The sequence below is a fragment of the Styela clava genome, chromosome 12, assembly GCF_964204865.1.
Source record: "Styela clava chromosome 12, kaStyClav1.hap1.2, whole genome shotgun sequence".
Classification (NCBI taxonomy): Eukaryota; Metazoa; Chordata; class Ascidiacea; order Stolidobranchia; family Styelidae; genus Styela; species Styela clava.
In genome coordinates this window covers 14,998,274-15,025,771 of record NC_135261.1, presented here as the reverse complement: position 1 = coordinate 15,025,771, position 27,498 = coordinate 14,998,274, and the positions used below count along the sequence as shown (strand labels likewise).

At 34.5% G+C, this 27,498-nt stretch overlaps 3 protein-coding genes across 3 annotated transcripts; all 3 read left to right on the top strand.

Moving 5' to 3' along the window:
• The first annotated feature begins 9,991 nt into the window (after nt 1-9,991).
• On the top strand, nt 9,992-14,370 carry LOC120329411 (uncharacterized). The gene has a single exon (XM_039396018.2). The coding sequence runs from the start codon at nt 11,918-11,920 to the stop codon at nt 13,868-13,870; it is 1,953 nt and encodes a 650-aa protein (XP_039251952.2). The 5' UTR covers nt 9,992-11,917; the 3' UTR covers nt 13,871-14,370.
• Nucleotides 14,371-14,390: 20 nt separating this feature from the next.
• On the top strand, nt 14,391-16,824 carry LOC120329413 (ubiquitin-conjugating enzyme E2 J2-like). The gene has a single exon (XM_039396020.2). The coding sequence runs from the start codon at nt 14,417-14,419 to the stop codon at nt 15,104-15,106; it is 690 nt and encodes a 229-aa protein (XP_039251954.2). The 5' UTR covers nt 14,391-14,416; the 3' UTR covers nt 15,107-16,824.
• On the top strand, nt 16,781-20,977 carry LOC120329412 (ubiquitin-associated domain-containing protein 2-like). Its single transcript, XM_039396019.2, has 8 exons — nt 16,781-16,921; nt 17,443-17,570; nt 17,661-17,780; nt 18,368-18,459; nt 18,676-18,844; nt 19,505-19,606; nt 19,986-20,108; nt 20,377-20,977. Exons 1-8 carry the CDS (start codon nt 16,900-16,902, stop codon nt 20,575-20,577), a joined length of 957 nt encoding a protein of 318 aa, XP_039251953.2. The 5' UTR covers nt 16,781-16,899; the 3' UTR covers nt 20,578-20,977.
• Nucleotides 20,978-27,498: the final 6,521 nt, after the last annotated feature.

Genomic DNA, 27,498 nt, shown 5'->3' with positions numbered 1-27,498 from the left:
TCTAATTTTACTTATTTCTGTCGCTGATATTTACGAAGGTTACAAAATTTCTATAGAAAGAACACACATGATCTTAAATCAAGGTTTTTCAAACTCTTTCGAAATATTGAAATTGATACAAAAGGAAGTTGCGAGGCATGCGGTCTCATTATTACCAGCGTATATTTGTTTGTAGAAAAATGATACGTGATTTCTTTTTAAGGGATGAATAATTTTTGATGAAGATGTTGGTCATTTTAATGCAACAGTGATGAAATATCGTCGAATTATATCACCAGTCGCATTATACTAATGTAAGTTGAAGAATTTATTTTTCTAATTTTCTAGTATACATGCGCCACCAATCTTTCGCCAGAATTATAAAAGAGAATTGATGATTATGTAATTAATAAATAAAGTGCAATCACCACTCCATACTGTTTGCCCATTATTTAACGAAAAGCTAGCGGGAAAATAGGCTGTAAACGTGTTCACATGCATACTGTGTACATTATATTGCTCCTGAGTCTAATAAAAATATCAATAAGTTGACAAACCAACCGAGTAATTTTTTTTTCTTTTCAGAAATTATGTGGAGATGAAAGATGAAAGGGGCGTGGCTTTACTGTTGACTATCGGCATCAGTAAAGAATGGAGTCTTAAGGCAGCTCCATCCCTCCACAAGCCTGGGGGCTCACCTTGGGTAAGTGACAGCACCCCCTAAACCTCCCTAACTGGGGTAACAAGTGAAATTTGTCAACAATGTTTCTGCCAAACAACTTTTTGAATTTTTTTCTCATCGCATATTTTTTTTGTCAGTATGTAGCATTACATGAATATACCATTAAATTTGCTGAAAAAACTTGGTCAAATAAAATATTTTTAGATAAATGTAATTGTTTGTTCTATCTAATCATATAATAAGAAGTATATCGCATGGTCATATTAATATATATAGAGTATTTTTTCCTTCAGGAGCTCAGGTATTAATATGATGCGAGTTTTTATGATTTTGTCCACACAAATTTTGATCAAATATAGTATATTAGAAAATAGGTTGAATCTAAATGCAAAATTTCGTATTCTTATGGAGAATAGCGTGTACACTATTTACGCTTACATACAATAAAAGAAAAACTGTGAAAGAAATTTGTGTGTGTATCGGTCGGCTGGCATTATCAGCAATGTACACAAAGCAACAGCTTGTATGATTTGAGTTTATATAAACCTTATTGGAATAAATAATAATTAATACCAGCTTTGAAAGATAAGGTTATGATGAGTATGTATGTATTATAATGATAACTGCAACTCCGCCTTTATATTGGAAATATCTGCAACTTCGTTTTTAAAGAAATAAATTTCAAACTTTCAGAAAATTTTAAAGGGTTTTATCGTTTTGGGGGAATAGGGCATTTTCAGTAACGGATTACACAGGAAAGCAAAATTTTGTTCCCAAAAATTCAACTTGTGGGATGAAGAGTGTATATCTTAATATATTTTTCAATAATAAAATCTCGCCCCTCTTAATCGGAAAGACTTGCTGTTGTAATTTGAAGAACGTGAAATTTTACGTTATTTTGCCTATGCAAATTTCGACGAAATAGGGCATTTTCAGTAACGGAATGCTAATAATTGCAAAATTTTGTTCCCAACAACTCAGTTTGTGGGATGAAGAGTATATATACTAAAATAATTATCAATAATAAAATCTCGCCCCTCTTAATCGGAAAGACTTGCTGTTGTACTTTGAAAAATGTGAAATTTTACGTTATTTCGCCTATGCAAATTTCGACGGAATAGGGAATTTTCAGTAACGGAATGCACATAATTGCAAAATTTTGTTCCCAACAACTCAACTTGTGAGATAAAGAGTGTATACCTTATTATATTTTTCAATAATAAAATCTCGCCCCTCTTAATCGGAAAGACTTGCTGTTGTACTTTGAAAAATGTGAAATCTTACGTTATTTCTCCTATGCAAATTTCGACGGAATAGGGCATTTTCAGTAACGGAATGCACATGATTACAAGATTTTGTTCCCAACAACTCAACTTGTGAGATAAAGAGTGTATACCTTATTATATTTTTCAATAATAAAATCTCGCCCCTCTTAATCGGAAAGACTTGCTGTTGTAATTTGAAAAATGTGAAATTTTACGTTATTTCGCCTATGCAAATTTCGACGGAATAGGGCATATTCAGTAACGGAATGCACATGATTACAAGATTTTGTTCCCAACAACTCAACTTGTGGGATGAAGAGTGTATATCTTAATATATTTTTCAATAATAAAATCTCGCCCCTCTTAATCGGAAAGACTTGCTGTTGTAATTTGAAAAATGTGAAATTTTACGTTATTTCGCCTATTCAAATTTCGACGGAATAGGGCATTTTCAGTAACGGAATGCACATGATTACAAAATTTTGTTCCCAACAACTCAACTTGTGGGATGAAGAGTATATATACTAAAATATTTATCAATAATAAAATCTCGCCCCTCTTAATCGGAAAGACATGCTGTTGTAATTTGAAAAATGTGAAATTTTACGTTATTTCGCCTATACAAATTTCGACGGAATAGGGCATTTTCAGTAACGGAATGCACATAATTGCAAAATTTTGTTCCCAACAACTCAACTTGTGAGATAAAGTGTGTATATCTTATTATATTTTTCAATAATAAAATCTCGCCCCCCTTAATCGGAAAGACATGCTGTTGTAATTTGAAAAATGTGAAATTTTACGTTATTTCGCCTATGCAAATTTCGACGGAATAAGGCATTTTCAGTAACGGAATGCACATGATTACAAATTTTTGTTCCCAACAACTCAACTTGTGGGATGAAGAGTATATATACTAAAATAATTATCAATAATAAAATCTCGCCCCTCTTAATCGGAAAGACTTGCTGTTGTAATTTGAAAAATGTGAAATTTTACGTTATTTCGCCTATGCAAATTTCGACGGAATAGGGCATTTTCAGTAACGGAATGCACATGATTACAAGATTTTGTTCCCAACAACTCAACTTGTGGGATGAAGAGTGTATATCTTAATATATTTTTCAATAATAAAATCTCGCCCCTCTTAATCGGAAAGACTTGCTGTTGTAATTTGAAAAATGTGAAATTTTACGTTATTTCGCCTATGCAAATTTCGACGGAATAGGGCATTTTCAGTAACGGAATGCACATGATTACAAAATTTTGTTCCCAACAACTCAACTTGTGGGATGAAGAGTATATATACTAAAATATTTATCAATAATAAAATCTCGCCCCTCTTAATCGGAAAGACATGCTGTTGTAATTTGAAAAATGTGAAATTTTACGTTATTTCGCCTATACAAATTTCGACGGAATAGGGCATTTTCAGTAACGGAATGCACATAATTGCAAAATTTTGTTCCCAACAACTCAACTTGTGAGATAAAGTGTGTATATCTTATTATATTTTTCAATAATAAAATCTCGCCACTCTTAATCGGAAAGACTTGCTGTTGTAATTTGAAGAACGTGAAATTTTACGTTATTTTGCCTATGCAAATTTCGACGAAATAGGGCATTTTCAGTAACGGAATGCTAATAATTGCAAAATTTTGTTCCCAACAACTCAGTTTGTGGGATGAAGAGTATATATACTAAAATAATTATCAATAATAAAATCTCGCCCCTCTTAATCGGAAAGACTTGCTGTTGTACTTTGAAAAATGTGAAATTTTACGTTATTTCGCCTATGCAAATTTCGACGGAATAGGGAATTTTCAGTAACGGAATGCACATAATTGCAAAATTTTGTTCCCAACAACTCAACTTGTGAGATAAAGAGTGTATACCTTATTATATTTTTCAATAATAAAATCTCGCCCCTCTTAATCGGAAAGACTTGCTGTTGTACTTTGAAAAATGTGAAATCTTACGTTATTTCTCCTATGCAAATTTCGACGGAATAGGGCATTTTCAGTAACGGAATGCACATGATTACAAGATTTTGTTCCCAACAACTCAACTTGTGAGATAAAGAGTGTATACCTTATTATATTTTTCAATAATAAAATCTCGCCCCTCTTAATCGGAAAGACTTGCTGTTGTAATTTGAAAAATGTGAAATTTTACGTTATTTCGCCTATGCAAATTTCGACGGAATAGGGCATATTCAGTAACGGAATGCACATGATTACAAGATTTTGTTCCCAACAACTCAACTTGTGGGATGAAGAGTGTATATCTTAATATATTTTTCAATAATAAAATCTCGCCCCTCTTAATCGGAAAGACTTGCTGTTGTAATTTGAAAAATGTGAAATTTTACGTTATTTCGCCTATTCAAATTTCGACGGAATAGGGCATTTTCAGTAACGGAATGCACATGATTACAAAATTTTGTTCCCAACAACTCAACTTGTGGGATGAAGAGTATATATACTAAAATATTTATCAATAATAAAATCTCGCCCCTCTTAATCGGAAAGACATGCTGTTGTAATTTGAAAAATGTGAAATTTTACGTTATTTCGCCTATACAAATTTCGACGGAATAGGGCATTTTCAGTAACGGAATGCACATAATTGCAAAATTTTGTTCCCAACAACTCAACTTGTGAGATAAAGTGTGTATATCTTATTATATTTTTCAATAATAAAATCTCGCCCCCCTTAATCGGAAAGACAAGCTGTTGTAATTTGAAAAATGTGAAATTTTACGTTATTTCGCCTATGCAAATTTCGACGGAATAAGGCATTTTCAGTAACGGAATGCACATGATTACAAATTTTTGTTCCCAACAACTCAACTTGTGGGATGAAGAGTATATATACTAAAATAATTATCAATAATAAAATCTCGCCCCTCTTAATCGGAAAGACTTGCTGTTGTAATTTGAAAAATGTGAAATTTTACGTTATTTCGCCTATGCAAATTTCGACGGAATAGGGCATTTTCAGTAACGGAATGCACATGATTACAAGATTTTGTTCCCAACAACTCAACTTGTGGGATGAAGAGTGTATATCTTAATATATTTTTCAATAATAAAATCTCGCCCCTCTTAATCGGAAAGACTTGCTGTTGTAATTTGAAAAATGTGAAATTTTACGTTATTTCGCCTATGCAAATTTCGACGGAATAGGGCATTTTCAGTAACGGAATGCACATGATTACAAAATTTTGTTCCCAACAACTCAACTTGTGGGATGAAGAGAATATATACTAAAATATTTATCAATAATAAAATCTCGCCCCTCTTAATCGGAAAGACATGCTGTTGTAATTTGAAAAATGTGAAATTTTACGTTATTTCGCCTATACAAATTTCGACGGAATAGGGCATTTTCAGTAACGGAATGCACATAATTGCAAAATTTTGTTCCCAACAACTCAACTTGTGAGATAAAGTGTGTATATCTTATTATATTTTTCAATAATAAAATCTCGCCCCTCTTCATCGGAAAGACATGCTGTTGTAATTTGAAAAATGTGAAATTTTACGTTATTTCGCCTATGCAAATTTCGACGGAATAGGGCATTTTCAGTAACGGAATGCACATGATTACAAATTTTTGTTCCCAACAATTCAACTTGTGGGATGAAGAGTATATATACTAAAATAATTATCAATAATAAAATCTCGCCCTTCTTAATCGGAAAGACTTGCTGTTGTAATTTGAAAAATGTGAAATTTTACGTTATTTCGCCTATGCAAATTTCGACGGAATAGGGCATTTTCAGTAACGGAATGCACATGATTACAAAATTTTGTTCCCAACAACTCAACTTGTGGGATGAAGAGTATATATACTAAAATATTTATCAATAATAAAATCTCGCCCCTCTTAATCGGAAAGACATGCTGTTGTAATTTGAAAAATGTGAAATTTTACGTTATTTCGCCTATGCAAATTTCGACGGAATAGGGCATTTTCAGTAACGGAATGCACATGATTACAAAATTTTGTTCCCAACAACTCAACTTGTGGGATGAAGAGTATATATACTAAAATAATTATCAAGAATAAAATCTCGCCCCTCTTAATCGGAAAGACTTGCTGTTGTACTTTGAAAAATGTGAAATTTTACGTTATTTCGCCTATGCAAATTTCGACGAAATAGGGCATTTTCAGTAACGGAATGCACATAATTGCAAAATTTTGTTCCCAACAACTCAACTTGTGGGATGAAGAGTGTATATTTTATTATATTTTTCAATAATAAAATCTCGCCCCTCTTTATCGGAAAGACTTGCTGTTGTAATTTGAAGAACGTGAAATTTTACGTTATTTCGCCTATGCAAATTTCGACGGAATAGGGCATGTTCAGTAACGGAATGCACATAATTGCAAAATTTTGTTCCCAACAACTCAACTTGTGAGATAAAGAGTGTATACCTTATTATATTTTTCAATAATAAAATCTCGCCCCTCTTAATCGGAAAGACTTGCTGTTGTAATTTGAAAAATGTGAAATTTTACGTTATTTCGCCTATGAAAATTTCGACGGAATAGGGCATTTTCAGTAACGGAATGCACATGATTACAAGATTTTGTTCTCAACAACTCAACTTGTGGGATGAAGAGTGTATATCTTAATACATTTTTCAATAATAAAATCTCGCCCCTCTTAATCGGAAAGACTTGCTGTTGTACTTTGAAAAATGTGAAATTTTACGTTATTTCGCCTATGCAAATTTCGACGGAATAGGGCATTTTCAGTAACAGAATGCACATAATTGCAAAATTTTGTTCCCAACAACTCAACTTGTGGGATGAAGAGTGTATATCTTATTATATTTTTCAATAATAAAATTTCGCCCCTCTTAATCGGAAAGACTTGCTGTTGTACTTCGAAAAATGTGAAATTTTACGTTATTTCGCCTATGCAAATTTCGACGGAATAGGGCATTTTCAGTAACGGAATGCACATGATTACAAATTTTTGTTCCCAACAACTCAACTTGTGGGATGAAGAGTATATATACTAAAATAATTATCAATAATAAAATCTCGCCCCTCTTAATCGGAAAGACTTGCTGTTGTACTTTGAAAAATGTGAAATTTTACGTTATTTCGCCTATGCAAATTTCGACGAAATAGGGCATTTTCAGTAACGGAATGCACATAATTGCAAAATTTTGTTCCCAACAACTCAACTTGTGGGATGAAGAGTGTATATTTTATTATATTTTTCAATAATAAAATCTCGCCCCTCTTTATCGGAAAGACTTGCTGTTGTAATTTGAAGAACGTGAAATTTTACGTTATTTCGCCTATGCAAATTTCGACGGAATAGGGCATGTTCAGTAACGGAATGCACATAATTGCAAAATTTTGTTCCCAACAACTCAACTTGTGAGATAAAGAGTGTATACCTTATTATATTTTTCAATAATAAAATCTCGCCCCTCTTAATCGGAAAGACTTGCTGTTGTAATTTGAAAAATGTGAAATTTTACGTTATTTCGCCTATGAAAATTTCGACGGAATAGGGCATTTTCAGTAACGGAATGCACATGATTACAAGATTTTGTTCTCAACAACTCAACTTGTGGGATGAAGAGTGTATATCTTAATATATTTTTCAATAATAAAATCTCGCCCCTCTTAATCGGAAAGACTTGCTGTTGTACTTTGAAAAATGTGAAATTTTACGTTATTTCGCCTATGCAAATTTCGACGGAATAGGGCATTTTCAGTAACAGAATGCACATAATTGCAAAATTTTGTTCCCAACAACTCAACTTGTGGGATGAAGAGTGTATATCTTATTATATTTTTCAATAATAAAATTTCGCCCCTCTTAATCGGAAAGACTTGCTGTTGTACTTCGAAAAATGTGAAATTTTACGTTATTTCGCCTATGCAAATTTCGACGGAATAGGGCATTTTCAGTAACGGAATGCACATGATTACAAATTTTTGTTCCCAACAACTCAACTTGTGGGATGAAGAGTATATATACTAAAATAATTATCAATAATAAAATCTCGCCCCTCTTAATCGGAAAGACTTGCTGTTGTAATTTGAAAAATGTGAAATTTTACGTTATTTCGCCTATGCAAATTTCGACGGAATAGGGCATTTTCAGTAACGGAATGCACATGATTACAAAATTTTGTTCCCAACAACTCAACTTGTGGGATGAAGAGTATATATACTAAAATATTTATCAATAATAAAATCTCGCCCCTCTTAATCGGAAAGACATGCTGTTGTAATTTGAAAAATGTGAAATTTTACGTTATTTCGCCTATGCAAATTTCGACGGAATAGGGCATTTTCAGTAACGGAATGCACATGATTACAAAATTTTGTTCCCAACAACTCAACTTGTGGGATGAAGAGTATATATACTAAAATAATTATCAAGAATAAAATCTCGCCCCTCTTAATCGGAAAGACATGCTGTTGTAATTTGAAAAATGTGAAATTTTACGTTATTTCGCCTATGCAAATTTCGACGGAATAGGGCATTTTCAGTAACGGAATGCACATGATTACAAGATTTTGTTCCCAACAACTCAACTTGTGGGATGAAGAGTGTATATCTTAATATATTTTTCAATAATAAAATCTCGCCCCTCTTAATCGGAAAGACTTGCTGTTGTACTTTGAAAAATGTGAAATTTTACGTTATTTCGCCTATGCAAATTTCGACGGAATAGGGCATTTTCAGTAACAGAATGCACATAATTGCAAAATTTTGTTCCCAACAACTCAACTTGTGGGATGAAGAGTGTATATCTTATTATATTTTTCAATAATAAAATCTCGCCCCTCTTAATCGGAAAGACTTGCTGTTGTAATTTGAAAAATGTGAAATTTTACGTTATTTCGCCTATGCAAATTTCGACGGAATAGGGCATTTTCAGTAACGGAATGCACATGATTACAAAATTTTGTTCCCAACAACTCAACTTGTGGGATGAAGAGTATATATACTAAAATAATTATCAATAATAAAATCTCGCCCCTCTTAATCGGAAAGACTTGCTGTTGTAATTTGAAAAATGTGAAATTTTACGCTATTTCGCCTATGCAAATTTCGACGGAATAGGGCATTTTCAGTAACGGAATGCACATAATTGCAAAATTTTGTTCCCAACAACTCAACTTGTGAGATAAAGAGTGTATACCTTATTATATTTTTCAATAATAAAATCTCGCCCCTCTTAATCGGAAAGACTTGCTGTTGTAATTTGAAAAATGTGAAATTTTACGTTATTTCGCCTATGCAAATTTCGACGAAATAGGGCATTTTCAGTACCGGAATGCACATAATTGCAAAATTTTGTTCCCAACAACTCAACTTGTGGGATGAAGAGTGTATATCTTATTATATTTTTCAATAATAAAATCTTGCCCCTCTTAATCGGAAAGACTTGCTGTTGTAATTTGAAAAATGTGAAATTTTACGTTATTTCGCCTATGAAAATTTCGACGAAATAGGGCATTTTCAGTACCGGAATGCACATAATTGCAAAATTTGGTTCCTAACAACTCAACTTGTGGGATGAAGAGTGTATATCTTAATATATTTTTCAATAATAAAAGCTCGCCCCTTTTAATCGGAAAGACTTGCTGTTGTACTATGAAAAATGTGAAATTTCACGTTTATTCCCTTATGTCGATTTTGACGAATTAGTTTTCAGTAACTCTGGCTGGCGAGATGCAGACTGAATATAATAAAATTATTATTAATAATGAAATTCCCAGTTTTTGCTTACAACAACTCTCAAATACCCATGTAATGTTGTTGTTAATTCCATTTGCGTATTTGTTTGGTGTAGCGAATTTGGCTCCGCCCATAATTCTGCCTCCATATTTGAACTTTTCGCCTGGTCGCATACAAAGGTCACCGTGCTACTAGCTTCACAGTGGTGTACGGTACCTACGAAACTACACGAGGCCCGAGACCCGTTTAAAGCAATGTCTTACGGTATTGAACCTTCACAATGAAGTATAATAAGTATATTTCGACTCCATAATCAGCAAAAGACGATAAAAAAATAGATAAAAACAAAAGTAACTGATTATAGAATCGGGAAAGCGAACAAAACCTAGAGTAAGGTTTGAAACGTACCGGTACAGATTTTAGATGGAAAGGTATTGATAAAAGAAGTAGTACGTGTTCGCTCACCCAAGACGAAATTATTGGAAAAGTTGTATTTCCCATTCCCCCTGATTCAGTGATTCGAACAGATTACAAGATATTTAGTCGACTAAGGAGTACAATATTTATCATCTTAAGTTTGAAATCTCTTTTTCTGCCAACTTATCAAATAAGTTTTCAACTATTGCTAATAATATTTTGAATAGAATCATTTTATATGACATAACGTCATGGTCATCTTGGGGGCAGGAGGCTTTCATTTTTAAAAGAACTGAAAAAGTAAATTATATTATTATTCTGTCTTAGATGTGAATCAAAGGTACCGTAAAAGCGCCTAACTTCGGACAAAATTACTATATTTTCGTCTATAACTCGGCCATTTATTGTCCAAACGGTGCCAAAATTGCTCGGTAAAACATTCGTGCGGTAATTTACATTCCCTGCAAATTTCGGTTCAATTGGACTATTTTTACTATTGAAATAATCGATATTTCTTGCCATCTGACCGTTATCCTTCACTGCCCTAACTTCGGACAGTCATTTTCTTCACTGCGTAACCGCGACGCACAGAGAGAAAGAGGCTTCCGATGCGGATGACGTAATCACGTCGTTGCGTGAAGATAAGACGCTCGATCGTCGTCGTAACGTAACATTGACGTCACGACGAAAATGCATTATTTGAAACTTCCGTCGTCCTATGTTTACATCTTTCGTTCGTTATTTTCAATACTTCAGATGAGTATAATAACACGTTAGTCATTTTAATCAGGAAATGCATACGTAAATATATCTGATGCAAACCGTTTCAATCCACAATGAAGTATTTTAACGGGCTTCTATCGAAGTCTTTGAAGTATTAATATTCTCGGCGGATAGCTTTTTTTTATTCTGTGCAGTTATCTTTATAAATGATAATTTATATCAAACACACGGTAAATCCGATTGTAAAGTTTAATTTAAAATTCAACTTAATCTTGTAAACATGTAGGTCCCGTTTATTTGTTGGAGATTAAATTTATTTTTAATTTCGAGTGAATAAAATCCACCCAGGCCGTATTCAATAACTGTCATTTCGACTACTAATCATAAAATAATGGTTAAGTCAGTGCACTGTGCCATATGGACGTTGGAATTATCATAGTTTTATATATTCGATTTTTAACGTCATCGATTAAGTGTGACATGTATTTTCATTAATGTAATTTTGGCATATATTCATACATGACCGAACAAAATACAAAAATATTACATTGGAACGCCGTCTTTATCTTAACGGAAATTGTCATATTGGCTCCGTTGTGTCTGGCGTCAAAATTCATTTCCGCGACGCAGTGTGACGTCGTGTCGGAAGTGAGCGAAAAATAATCTACGTGAGGTTGACGTATTTTTGACGCTGCGTGAAATCTTAATATTCTTACGAAATTTATAATTCAGAATTTTAGGTTTTATTTAAATCTCGTACGACATCTTGCGATCACTCAAATAAATTATATACATTGTTGTCGCCCTCTACCGAATGATGGTATTTTGACGATGATAGCTTCAGTAGGAGCGACGCTCTGCGCCGTTGAATGCCGGGCAGTCAATTTTCGGCAAAATTTCTGTTTTTTTACCAAAAAAATAATTATGCAACATTAAAAAAGATGAGAATAGATGTAGATATAACAGCGCATCCTATAATAATTAAAATTAGCAATATACGGCGCGTTTTAGCCAAGATATGGCCGTTCAAAAATTTTGTCCGAAGTTAGGAACTGTCCGAAGTTAGGCGCTTTTACGGTACGGTAAATGAAAACCATATAAAAATTTGTAACACATTATAAAATTATGTCATTTCAATGTAATTGTGACAAAGCAGTTGCTCTGAGCACACTTCGATCTGAAATATTGGATTTAAGAAAGGAGAATGCAATTTTGAAACAAAAACTAAGTTTGTTTGAATGTAATATGCCAGAAACTATTTATCATCCCGAATTTGTTGACGCAAGCTGTCAAACTGAATGTGATTATGAGGAACTCAAAAATCACTTGTACGAAAATACATCCAATGTTGCAGAGACACTCACAGCTGAAAGCATTGCCCAAACTGCTCGTTCATATATGAACACGGCTGGGTGGGTTTATGATGAACAAAGGGGTATCTACTTTGATTACAACACTAGTCTATATTACTATCCCAACACAAAGCTATATTACAATTATAAAAATGGGTGCTATTATAAATATAATCAGGACTCACAAGAATACGAGTTTCAGCATCAACTTATGAGCTTCAATGACACGTCAAATACGAATATTGATAGAGATGATATTATTGGAAAGCAAATAGGTGATAAAATTTTTTTTTCGTCTCTGAAAAAAGCGGTATTTAAATATGGAAAATCTCAGAAGAGTCATCTCAAAGCAATCCAGGTGAACGAACTTTGCTCCCACTTTACGAATAGCCAATCTGAAGTTGAAGGGATGGCAGAAAACAATAAAAATTGTATATCAATATGCAAAACTGAAATCGGGCGATCACCATATCATGATTACAGTTTGTCTGATTCAGAGATTGAATGCATTAAATCAACAAGGAAAAATTATCTTGTATGTAGGAAATGTTCTAACATAACGGAAACCTGTTGTTGCCAGAATGAAAAATGCTTAAATATGAATATCAATGGCAAATCAGTATGTAACAGAATGACAAGAAAAGATGAAAAAATATCAGAATTAGACAGTTGCTCTGATACTGAACTAGAGACATTGTCAACACATCCTTTTAAATTTTTGAAATGTCCAAAATGTTTGTCTTTTGTTAATTCTGTTTGTTGTGAAGGTATAACAGAGTCGAGAAAACGACGGAAAGCTTCGGATTTAGCTGAAGATTCAAATAAACGCCATTGCTTAGAAAACTTTAAGTTAGTGTGTGATGATTCTTCCAAATTTTCAAAAGAAAAAGTCATTTATTCAATGGATTGTTTGGATGAAAATGATACAGACTTGGATTTAGAAACTAATGTGATTCCATGCATTCGAGCTATGGTCACTTCATCTAAAAGTCTAACATCTGGTACGTTATTTTTAATTACTCGTTATGGTGCAATTTTTGGTTCAAGTGAAAACTGTGAAATTCAAATACAAGAAGCTGATGTAAGTCCAAAACATGCAGCAGTGTTTTATAACCAACAACAAAGAAATTACTTTGTCACTGATTATGGGAGTGAGAATGGAACAACTCTAAATTCTATCACCGAACATAATCCTGGTATAACAACTGTGCTAGCCAGCCCTATTACACATAAAAGTGTGCTAATAATAGGAAACACTGTGTTTGTGTTACATCTGCATATTGGTTATGATACATGCGATGACTGTGAACCTGGTCAAATCCAAGCCATGATTGATACAAATAAGACCAATAATTCAGTTGAAATTTTGACAAAAAATGAAAAGGAAAAACAAAGGCGATCTGAGTTGAAGAATATTAGGAGAAAATATAATTTACATAATGATAAATATAAGCAATCGGAATTCGGTATTGAACCGCAGTATGTGGATAGAGCTTCTGAAAGAAGGCGATTGTTAGGCAGTGATAATCCATATGAAAAAGATGAGATGCCAACTTCAATGCAAACAGAGTTGGCCGATCACAACAAAGGCCACCAAATGCTAAAGAAAATGGGTTGGAATAAGGGACAGAGTCTAGGAAAATATCAAACAGGGATTACAGAACCTATTGCACCTGAAGGAAGTGGAAAAGGGAAATTCGGACTTGGTTACGGGAAAAATAGATAACGTTTGCTATAATTTACCTTTGCTATTGATGTTCTTGTATTGAACTATCTGGTGTCATAAATGCAAATTGTACAAACATTTTTCACGATACTCATTTTAATATTTTTCAAACATGAATTGGTGTCAAACACAGTTGTATAAACACATTGTATGGATAACAAATTTGAAAACATAATTCAAGACCTAAGTGGTCTGTCTAATTAATCTTGCTACCCAACTTCTGCCTCAACATCGTCTATGACAGAACACAGAACCATTCTTGAACTTATTTTTTGATGCAAAATTGTGTACGTACGTACCACTTGAAAATATGCTTCTGCTGTATAAAAAACAAATTCTGGAGTTATTAATGAAGAGAAATTTGTCACTATCACACCTTGTCCGTACTTTGTTACCCACAAAAACTATTCGCCAGAGTGCATGGATGCTGAAAATACCACGGTAAATCCTTTACTGAATTTAATTATTTGTTTGTGCAATATTTTCTTTTGTTTTTACAGGAGTTACGGTATCTTATAATAAGTTATATTTAGTGACAGAAACAATATGTCTCGTAAAAGCTCATCTGTGCAGCGTGCACCAACGACGGCTACACAAAGACTTAAACAGGACTATCTTAGGTTAAAGAAAGATCCAATTCCATATGTCACTGCAGAACCCCTGCCATCTAATATTCTTGAATGGCATTACTTGGTGTTAGGACCCAATGACACACCCTATTTTGGTGGTATATATCATGGAAAATTAGTCTTTCCGAGGGAATTCCCATTCCGCCCACCTTCTATATACATGATCACCCCATCAGGAAGATTCAAATGCAACACAAGATTGTGCTTATCGATAAGTGATTTTCATCCAGATACTTGGAATCCTGCCTGGTCTGTAGGAACTATTTTAACTGGGTTGTTAAGTTTCATGGTCGAAGATTCTGCCACATTAGGTTCTATTGAAACATCACACTATACAAAACGTCAACTCGCACTTCAGAGTGGACCATTCAACTTGAAAGATTCAGTTTTCTGTGAACTATTTCCAGGAGTTGCCAAGGAAATTAGAGCAAGTATGAATGCTCAAACAACATCTCAGACAACAAATGCTAATGTAAAAAATGAACAACAATCAAACGCTGCAAATGAAAGGGAGAGAGACAACCAATCTAATCTTGTAAATTTAGTTATTGTTGCCGGAGTTGCTCTATTTGCTCTTGCAGTTAATAGCGTTATTCAAAGTTTATGAATATTATATTTGTGAAAAGTTTATATCGCAAATTTAACTTGATAGAAACGATATAGATCTTACGAAGTATCGTACTTATTACAGCCGTAAGCCCGTAATAAGCCAACTCGTGCTAAAAAAAATTTTGCTTAGATGGCCTAAATCACTGCACCTCTGTGCTTGTTTATGTGAATTAATTTGCAATGCTCATTTACTTGTCAAAGGATACTTCTGTAATGCCTGCTTACATTATTGCTGAATATTAGATGTATATTAATTACGCTCCATCGATAAGGTACAATGTGAAACTGGAATACAGATAACAAATAATTACTATGGTATGATGAATCGTTAATATCGTTTTTAATTTATATGGTATTCTGAAATTTTGAACCTTAAAATAGTCAACCCAATACTTATATTGTCAACACCAATTGGATAGGACTCCTCTGTTTCATATGACTAACACTATTTGGAGGAAACTTAGAAATGTCACTCAATAAATTCCATCAGGAATACAAAAAATCATCAATGTTGCATATTGGAATTGTTTATCTTTGAAGGAGTAATTTCAAATCATTTATTGTTCAATTGTAAGTTTATTTTTTCGATGTCCTGATGAAATCATGGCAATTTGTATAATTCGGTCATTATTCAACTGAGTATTCAACACTCATATTTTTTGCTTTGCGACAATATTTATCGAGTGTATTGTATTTTTCATTGGCAATCCATAAAAGGAGTATAAATATTATGTTGTGGAAAGTTGAGATTATAACCCTGTTACTTGAGATAACATGTAGGTATTTTAATGGCCATACCCATGGGTTAATTCATTACATACGACAACAAGGCTCACAATTATTAGTCAGCATTGGTGATATTCTAGTCAATTCAGAAAAAATTAAGGATTCGATATATTTAATAATGAATCATATGTATTTCACTGGTCAACTTTATCTAACTTCCGTTTACCGTTTGACAATGTCGTTAAATTATTTAGATTACTTAACATACATTGAATTTCCATACATGCTAACTTTTTTGTACACCTGAATCGAGTGTTTTTTCTATTGACTTCTATGTTATGTTTTAAATAAATTAGCAGTTCTAGGAGTGTGTAAGAGTAGCATATGTAATGTAATAGTAACAGTCTGTTTTGCTCCACTGTGAATCAGTTTGCTATGTTGTATATAGAATATACGTGTAAATATCGTTTTACTTTGTTGAAATGAGTTCCAATTGGGCACCGTGAGTGAATACATTATATAGAGGAAATATTTTTTTGATTGGAAAATATTTTTGTCGTCACCTTAATGGCAATGTTGGTTATGCCTCTTATGTGTATTTATTTCTACATATTTTGATGTTTTTGATTTTCAATTCGGACAATGTATCTGAAAACCGAACTAAAAATTGCTTTGGGATTTTGGGATGTGGTACTTTTGTAGGTATACTTTTGAATCTGAAAGGGAGGGAACGTTTTTTGCCAGTTTATTATAAGAGTTTGTTTCTGTGTTTGTGAAGTGCAAAAAACAAAAAGGGAAAATTTTGTTGAATTTTCAATCTAGTGACCATTGATTGCAGGTTTTGTGATTTTCTTGTATGTCCACACCACATGATTTGTCTTGTATGTCCACATTTGTTTTTTTCAAACCTTCAAATTCTGTGCGAATCTTTTATTTCATTATCTTATATTTTGCGTTTGTATCATATTATGTCATTATGTAAAACATTAGTCTTCAAATTTTGTCATCTATTCAAATCCATGGACTGAGCTCTTCAACTTGAATATTAACATCCAAAGATTCACTATGAATGAGAATCTTGGATTCTGTGAGTATGACATTGTTACCTTTTGACTAGTACACATATCGCTATTTCAAAATAAAATATTTTCTCGATACAATGAATTATCCTAATGATGCATATTTCATATTTAGTACATGGCATGGAGGAGCTGATTTAAATTAAATTGCAATGGCTCCAACCCCAGCTCAAGCTTTATTCTTTACCTTGGAGCTAGGCTCAGGCTCTGCAGTCATTGAGGTTTTTAACATCACCACTAACATAAGCCCAAATGCAGTTTCGAAAGGTTTACTCAAAACTATGATATACGACTTACCGTACATATTTTTTCACTAAACTTTAAAATTCATCTGGAAATTTTCAAATTAATATTAGAAATTAACGGTGATTTGTTCGAAATATTAAAAAAATTATTAATGGTAAAAAATTAAATAGAATTAAAATCGCAACTTCCGATGAAGCGAGTAATATCAAAAGCAATCTCTATTTATTAAATACATGAATTTTTCAGCCTCATCATTATTAACAATAATCTTTTGTTTTTACAGATAAACGCACAATATCGAAATGTCTTCTCGTGATGTATTTTACAACATATGTTGCTGTCAACACATTACTTCATGAATATAAAAATTTCTTTGTTTACGATATATCAAAGATTTTAAATAAATTTGAGGTATGCATGAATGTGATGATTATAAATAAAGCGCCCTCTTTGTATCTAACATACCTTTTGTATTAATGTGTTCACAAATTTTTTTTTTAGCTTTGGAGGCTTCTGACAGGAAAATTTATATTTTTAACTCCTCATGAGTTCTTTTTTGGAAGTATTTTATTGTACGGGTTTTCAGATTTTGAAAGAAGATTCGGTTCATATAAGTTCATGGTAGGTGAATTTTTTTGTACTATTTTTAGCGAAATATCTCTACAGAGGAAAAAGTTGAGTGCCTTTGAACTGAATAAAGGCATTAAAGAAGTAGCTAATAGTATGTAAGGAATTAACTAATCTTAAAAAGTCATTACCTAATGACTTTTTAGTATTCCCTCCCATGAATGGGAGTTGAATCTGAAATTTTTAACTTGTGATGTTACGAAGTCCCAAGGCTCTCGCCACTCAGGGCAGGGATAGGATTTACATATTTATCCTTGAGGGAGAGGGAAGCCGATAAGACGACTTAATCATATGGCAAACCACAGCTTTTCGTCCGGTTACCAGTTCATGTTGGGTATGGAATTAGTTGGCCAGTTATTTGTTGGAAGCATGAACTTGATGGTGGAGAAAGTTGTAGCTGACCAGCGGTTATGTGAACCACCCTACAGCGTCGATGAGTCCAGCAATCTTCTCGCACATAACTAACCCCGCATGGGATTCGCACCTGCAAACCAATGCAGTGTAATCAGAGGTGCGGTGGTGAGCGTATTCCTAACATGTTGCACCATTTTTTAGCTTATACTGGATTTTTCTTTTTTCAGTCTTTCATTCTATGCAATTGGCTGTTGACATCATTACTTGAAGTTGCATTTACCACTTATTTCAAAGAGATCAAGATATTGCCATCAGGAATGCAAGTTTGTTATCTGTATACTTATTATTTATACAGTTCAATGTCGTAGTTAAATAAGCATTTGACAGCTAGGCGTCTCTATTACTGACTGATATTCAAGATAAGTTGAAGAGTTTGTGTAGGAGAATAAAACCCAGTATGGTTATTTGAAATTATGTCCGGTTGTATTTGTAAAGATGACTAAATTCGTGAACCTATTCTTTGATCATGTTTTAGGTACTGGCTCATCTATGCTCTCTTGGTGTTTTATTATCATGATATACCTGGAATTGAACAGGCTCGATTTGGCCCAATTAGGATTACTCAAAAAATACTTCATTATGGTCTGGTGGTCCAGATTATTGCTACTGATGAAACAAGATATCCTGTTTGTGGACTCGGTTTGGTAAGTATATAGTGAACTGTAATGGGTTAATGCATAATACTGTACGAATCAACCAAATGTATGATATAAATAGAGTGATTATTACTCTTGCAGATGAAATTGTTTCCGAGTGGGGTGGGATAAAATAAATTTTGTATATTTTCACTGGAGTCTGAACCTGAATTGTATTTTTAAACTCCTTGATGTCGTGTCGAGAGTTTAGGTAAAATTCTGAATTATCTGGAGACTGAGCCAGATTGCAGGCTTATAATGTCCAAACTTCCTACTAAAACTAATAGTTTAACTAAGCGCTCTTACCAGACAATTAAAAAAGGCTTGCATATGCTGAAGTTTTTGTTATCAAAATTTGATTTTCTCTAAGAGTTTTTTACAACCTGGAGTAGATTGTAAATTTTCTCCTGCTTCACAGCCCTGGAGGGAAGGTGCAGGACCATTTCTATCCTATTTGTTGCTATGTAAATTCGTCTTCAACCAAATTTCCTTTCAAGCACAGCTTGTTTATGAACCATGCCTTGTTTTGCTGTTGATTATCAGATCTAACCTTGACTTGCACTGCTGTTTGCGTGCTTCCAAAATCCTTAATTAAATAATTTTTTATTTTGTCATAAATTTATAAAAAAGTATATAAATGTATATAGTGAAAGTTTGTTTTACATTCAGATTTCTGGACTCATTTACTATTATAATATTTTGTATGTTGGAAGTTTTTTATCATTACCAGATACATTTCGAAAAACCACAGAAAACTATTTAGAAATGTTGGTAAGTAGAATCAGGGTTTATTAAAATCTAGATGCACATAGCCCAAGATTGTATCAAATCTATCTACCTTGTAGACAAGCACCTTGATCCACCATATATATTATAATGATCTGTAAAATTTGTTCAATCATATTAGTTTTTGCCGGAGAGTCTGTAGATAGAAATGTTTGGTATGACACATAACTGGCTTATAGAATGACTACGCTATCCTAGGTTGAAAATATTTTAATTCCGATTCTGTCTCTAAGACAGCGAGATTTTTTTGACCAAATTTCCACTTTTTAGAGTTATGAAATACAGCCTCCTAATCCGCAGAGCTCGAACTTTTCAATCCGCTGAATATATGATCCTGTTGTTAAATATCTTTCCCATATTTTAGTTGGGTTCTACAAAGCCAACATACGGATTAATTGGTGCGACTTTGTCTGTACAAAGACAAATGCGACTTGATGAAATTGAACGTACAATTATACAAAATCGAATGCAAGCAAGACATCGCCAAGTATGTATTTCTGCTGATAACAAACTAAACCTGACGTAGATCTGTTAATGTTGATCGTGTCTATAAATTGTTGCTGAAGCAAAAACTTCAGTTTTCCCTTTAATTGCTGAACTAACATGGAATAAAATTGTGGCCCAACACTAACCTGGTAGCTGGTACACATTACGTTCCAGTGTCTGCATCTTGGTTCACATACTATGGGAGTACTGGTACCGTTTTTTACGGTATATATATTTGTGTGTTATAAATATCTGAATATAATTGTCAGGTGGGAACAAATATTCCTGCTTTGTTCCGTCGAATTGGTATTGCAAATCAACCAAATCACAATGTTCAACCCCAAGCAGTACTTAGCGAAGAATCTATTGGGCAACTTATCGACATGGGATTTCATAGAGAAGAGGCTGTAAATGCGTTGAGAATGTCGGGCAATGATGTGGGTAATGCGGCAGCCATGTTGTTACGATAATGTTGGGTAGAATTTGGCCAATTTGCATTGTTTGTGTTGTCAAATTCATTGTGAGTTTGCCTGGTGACACAGCCATTGATTCATATATTTTGGTGTCAATGTGGGCTGTAGCTTTGTTTAGTTATAAAGAACCAATCGCTTTTTCATGAATAATTGGATATTCTTTATATGAATCATGTTATGAAGGACTTGGTGTTATATTTTACTTCAAACACGCCGTTTACTTTGATGTTAAATGAAATCCCGATGTGGTATTATTCTTATTTGTCGAAATAGCATATTAATGTATTTTTAGTTCGTTTCTCTCATATTGTCATTTGTTTATTAAAAATTAAATATTTATTTTATGCTGACAGCATTGTGTTTTTCTTTTTTGAATATAAGTCGTTGCAAAATGTCATTTTCGGTTCTGAGGAATTATCTGGAGTTCATTTTATCGTACTTTGGGGGGTCTGGGTATCTCTAATACTATTGCGACATGCTAGAATGTGTTTTATATACTATGGTGTTCTGATGATAATGAGTTTTTCCACATTTTGCTCCAAGTTGGCTATAAATCACATCGACCTAGTCTACAAACATTTGACGCTCTAGGTGCCTCGAAATTTTTTACAAGATAAGATACGGTATTTGCTTTCATACAGCAACTGGCAAATTTACCGGTATCTATGTTTCCGTTTCGCAACTTGTAAGAAAAGCAAAACGAGGTGTAAAGATGTGAAAACTAGAAAGCAATGCTCAAACACATCCCCCCAAAGTAGTACGGGCACCGCCGTACCTGTACCGATCCAATCGTTTACAGTAGACAACTGACGTGGGGGAGATGAGTTTTCCTTACCCCAGTTATATTAAACATGCTTTAACGGAGTATAACCCCAATCTGAAATCCTTTCAGAGGTTGCTAAGATTATGTTTTGCAAATCCTAAATAAAACATGAGGCGACCAAAACGTCGCTTTGCAGTTTGAATATATATGTGCTGATGTCTGGATCATGAAGAATTTAAGAACATTTTCTCTTCGGATCTTCTGTACAAAACCCCTGCTACTAATGCAATGCAAAAATGTGAGATTCGGTAAAACAAAAACGCCACGTCCTAAAATAAAGAATTAAAAACTATCCTTAGGGTTCGCGTTAGAAATGATTTAAAAAATTGACTTTCCAGCGCAATCTGCATTCCTAACCCTCACCCAAATCCTAATTAGCTGATTACTATTTTTCTTATTTTGAGAGTTGGCGAAGGCTTCGTATAAAAGATTCTCCTCTTCTGACAATATTCTTTTTCGCTTTAGAGACATGGAGCAATGTTTTCATCAATGTTCAACAACTTTCATACGGTTTATGGTACCGGTAGTCATTTTCCATTCGCAATTAAAAGTAAGAAGAGTTGGTAGCATAAAAGTCATATTAGAGAGGCAAAATACACTCGATGCATGTCATTATCAGCGAAAATCAGTACCCTTGAAGCTGTCTTGTTAGATATCAACAAGATTTTGCCATATGCCCAGTCTATTGCCAAGCTCAACACGGGCGACAAAAATGCTGACAACTAGGCTACAATAGATCCGTACAATATATATACTACAAATCCGGCTTGTTCCGATATTCAGTATTCATCTACTGATTGCGCTGCGCAATATGCTCATTTAAAAGTGATATCATGTAGCCTACACTATGAATAAAATGAATTTTGTTTTCGGAGCTTCGAGATGAAAATGTTATCTTAACTCAATGTGCATATACAGCAACTTATTAAGTGATGTATAGATAAGAATCAATGTCATATGCATATACAGCCAACTCAATACACCTATGCAGCCATGCAAATAATGTACACACACAGCCAATACCTTATATATATATATACCGCCAACACTATAGATATACAGCCGTTCGAATAATGCACATACAAAAATCTATGACGCCGTGTGTATATACAAACAACTAATTATACTGTCATTTAGTTATACAGTCATTTAACTGATGTACATACAAAATTATATTACATATGCGTATACAGCCAACTAAATATACATATACAGCTAATCAGGTGATAGCAGTGGCGTATCTAGGGTGTGGCAGCCATGACTCGTACTATGGGCGGCGTTTGAACAGGGGCGTAAAAACAGCAAAAAGTAATAATTATAAAAAGTTTCCATAAAATAATTTGAAATTGGGAATGACTGAAACTCGTATTTTCACTCACATAATAACGTGCAAGTACTTCAATTCAATAATAGTCATTATAAATTGTCAAACAACTATCAAGGGGGACATTTTTAGACTTTGCCATGGCCGCCATTTTACGTAGATACACCACTGGGTGATACACATGCAATATTCAATGTCCTATGCATATAGAGTCTATAAACAACTCAATATACCAGACTGGATTCCATGGCAGGTGCACGCCCGAGGGCGCTAGCGCTCCGCAAAAATGCACGCGAGCGAAATCAATTTTGCACGCCGAAAATTTGCAATTGCTCACCAATGTAAATCGGTTTAAATGGTTTTAAAATCAATAATCCAGTAATATAAAGATGCCAAAATATTATAACTCCACAATTGTCGACAAATACCAGCCTGCAAGATTTGGTCTGATCGAAATATTGCGAAGCAAAAAGACCATGGACCTTTCCCCAACCTTTGACCCGCGAAAAATTCCTCTCATTGTTACGTCTTTTTTGCATCTTGCTGATTGGCCAATGTCACGAAGTAAACAAGGAAGTCGATGCTCGGGGAAAGGTCCATATCGTGTTGAATGATAGGAAATAGGAATCCCGTGAGAATAGTTATGGACGAAAAGATCGCCTCCGCACCAATGGTAAAGTACGGCTCTGATTCAGCGTATTTTTCATACAATAATTTTACACGAATGTACTGAACAGTACCGGTATCTAAAGTTGCTCAAACACTCCCAAAATTAGTGACAAAGTATGAAAATAATGTTTGGGGTCAAAGGTCAAACGTCCATTTTTTCTCTGATTCAACGTATTTTTTATCCGATACCGGTAATTTTACGCGGATGTATTGAGAGGTATCTGATGTCAAAGTCAGTTGCACGCGAGTGCAGTTGTTTTGCACGTCGTGAGCTATAATTGCACGCCAGGAATTCTTATTTGCACGCGGGAATTTCTGATTGCACGCCCGATTTCTCGTTCAAAAAGGCCATGAAATCCAGACTGGTCAATATACATTTACAGTCATTCAAGTAATGCACATCCAATCTGAGACCAAGCCACAGGCCGACTCTTTTGGTAATGCTACATGGCGGCGATGCAGCAGCAGAATTGATTGAGATGTTAATGGTGGTGCCCAATGCAGAGTATCCAGTAGTGGGATTCAGCCAGTTCGCACCGGTTCTATATAATCGTTTCACGGAATTTTATGAGATCAGCGAATCGGTTAGCATTACACGACTTTTTGTAACAGAACCGCCTGAAAATTCGACATTTGTATGATGGAACCGGCTGACAAAAAAATTGAATCACATTAACTGAATAACAGTTAAGCCGAGTTTCTTTTGTCATCAGTAAAAAAATCAATCATATACAATATTGGAGAAAAATAAGAGAGCAATGCTCAAATATATATACACAAACGCCAAAACAATTTTTTTTTATAAATATTTTTCCGAAAATCAAATCCTGAACGAAGCCGGCTCTGTGGAGCAGCTACGGTAACTTACCAGTACATGTACCAGAACCACGGTATCGGTACCGTACCCGGACTATCTTTGCTTATCCAGGTGATGATGATTCATGCTTCCAGTCTTAACGTGAAAACCAAATGATCTGAGTCACGTCATCACGATGTCACCACGCATGACGTCGAAGTGAAAAACGAATCCCACAGAGCCCACAATTTTTTTTAAATAAATAAAAGTTACAGCCCGCTAGCGACAACGACAATCTTTACCCACCGAAAATTTGGTTCTGTAGTTTAAAAGGGAAGTGATTTTTGACAACAACAACATGAAGAATACTAATAACAACAAAGCGATCCATAGGTTCATTTCGTGTCCAAAAAATAGAATAGAATCACAGTTTTAATGAGGAACGGAAGCCGCGGGGAGCCGATGATGGTTATGGAGCAGCGACACCTAAGGTTCAAATATCTGATTGAAAAAATTATTTACTGTTGCCGTAGGGCGTGGGTCCGTGGTTCTCAACCTTTTACAGACCGCGTACCACTTTACTGTTTTTTACTACATCCTTTGTGACCTAATTCGTAAGACGGACAAAAACATGCCCATCTTGGTTCGTTCGTGGACAATAGCAGGCGAGGACGATAAATGGCCTACTGTACTGGTCCATATGACGTTTCTCCGACCCTTGGCCCCAGAAAAATTCTTTCTATACTTTACTATTGCAAAAAAATTCGTAAGACTAATTCGTAAGACGGACGAAAACATGCCCATCTTGGTTCGTTCGTGGACAATAGCAGGCGAGGACGATAAATAGCCTACTGTACTGGTCCATATGACGTTTCTCCGACCCTTGGCCCCAGAAAAATTCTTTCTATACTTTACTATTGCAAAAAAATGTGGTTGAGAGTGTTTTAATGGGTTTGCGCTTATAAGGTGGTTTAGGTGTTTGACACCCTCATTTGTATTAAAATTAATCAACCATGTGCCACTTAAAGGCACTGATGGCTTAGTTTAGACTAGTCTATTGCAGCATTTGCGAGGCTCATTCTTGATTGCCGCAACTAAATTAATGCTGCTTTGAAGACATAATGACCATTGAGATATTTAATTTACAACTATTTTTTTCGAAACACAGCTGAAAACTGACAAATAACCCGCAAAACTGCATAACTACAAAAACGAGGCAATGTTTACTTTACAACCATACTTGAATATCTGTCTGAGCCACAGAATTGTCTGAGCTAGGCTTACCATACGTCCCGGTTTAGCCGGGACAGTCCCGGTTTTAGCATGTTTTTTCTGCTGTCCCGGCGATAGACTTAAATATCCCGGTTTTGCAGTATGGCGGTCATAAACAATTTTTCTATTTGATACCATTACAAAATTGTTTTTATTTTTGACGGAGGCAGCCGATTTACCACTGATTTGCATTTCACTTCACTAGTTCAGATAGAGAGAAAAATTGTTATGTCATAGTTATGATATGAAGTATGAACCATGCTTTAATTTAACACCACCTGTACTGTCGTTGAATCACCAAAATGCTGGAAACAAAGTGCAAGTTCTGAAAGTTCTAATGAGTTGATCAATTTCCATTATTTGAAGCAAAAACCAATAGAGAATATTTTATTGGGATTTAGAGCTAGTTTTGATGCCCGTAATCACCCATAATAGTATGGAAAATGTTTAAACTATTATTACCCCTGGAATCGAACCAAGGTTGGCCTGTCCAATCCGCGCCGTCCCGGTTTTCTGCTTCAGAAATATGGCAAGCCTAGTCTGAGCGGCTGCAGAAATTGCAATTGTTACAGCTTTGTTGACTTTTTGCTGATTGGTTATGGTTACGGAAATAAATAAGGAAATTGATGTCAGGGAAACATTCATAAATATGTTCAGCGAATACAAACAGTATGTAAGATAAATCGTTGTCGGCATATTTTAGCCAACTCAAAAGTTAATTGTTGCAAAAATTCAATGCTGCTCGCTTACCACTTGAACATCTTCCACGCGTACGACTAGTGGAAATATGTTAGGGGAATTTTGAAGGTGACCTGGCCCTTGGAGTTCACAGTACACGAAATAAGGACTCTGTGAATGTTTCGTGTAAATATTGAACTTGGTACTCTTATCAATTTCGATAGTGCATACCGTTACAGTGTTGCTTAACTGTCTTCCGCTGCCGTTCCCATGGCTACTCGCTTAACGGTGCTGGGAGTCATTATTCATTTTTTCTTTGCATCGGGGGGTCTTCTGGATGTCCAGGTCGCTTCCACGTACTTTAACTTTTTTTTAATAATCGTTCTTTGATTTTTTATGCTGTTATCTATTACTGTTAGGCTTAATCATGGGTGTCGTTGCTCGATAACCAGTATTCACTCTGAAATGCCACTTTTACTTCTTTTTGCGGTGTATTTTATATATGCTGAAAAAATAAACTAATGTACATATTATCACTGATTACTGGCCACAAGCGTGGTTACAATGTGAAGTGGTAACGATGTACAGTGATAGAGAAAAATCATATATATACAATAAATCAAGTAGAATTAGGTTGACACAGTACATCATTTACAGTATATATGTATACTAAAAATAGGGACATTTGATCGGTATTTGTACAGATGGAGGTTATATCAAATATTGTTACATATAAAAGCGATGTAGCAGGTGTGAATTGAGAATAAATTCACATTAAGCTGATTGGCGCCTAAGCAGGCGCACAGCATATATGTCATCATTCAAGAAATAATTGACGTTTCAAGTGCGCACATAGGCAGAAGATAAATATGTATAATTATAGTAGCAAATATGAATGACAATTGTGGCGGAGTAGTATAAAGTTGAAATACAGTAATGTAAGAGGACCAGCAAGAAATACGAATTCTGAATGAGTCCAATGCAACTGTACAATGCTATAACCCGGTTGTCGGCAGGCAACCTTTTGTGATGGACCGGTAAAGCCTTACCAAAATGTTGGACCAATTTTATACAAACAAACTAAGGTGATGCTATTTAATCTATTAAAGATCTATTAATACAGATCTGCATTTGTTTTCTGACCCATAACTGTTCCTGGTTTGGAGCTATGGTCAAACGTGACGTGTTTCTTAGGTTCATCCTACAGTCAGTCAGTAGTTTATTTTTACACATGTCGAGAATACACATTGTACAAATAGGATAAAGTAAAAAAAGAAAAAAATGAATTTTAGTGTGAAGGTAGACGCGATAAACCAGTAATGGTATTTCGTCATTGACAAAACAATCTCATCGTTC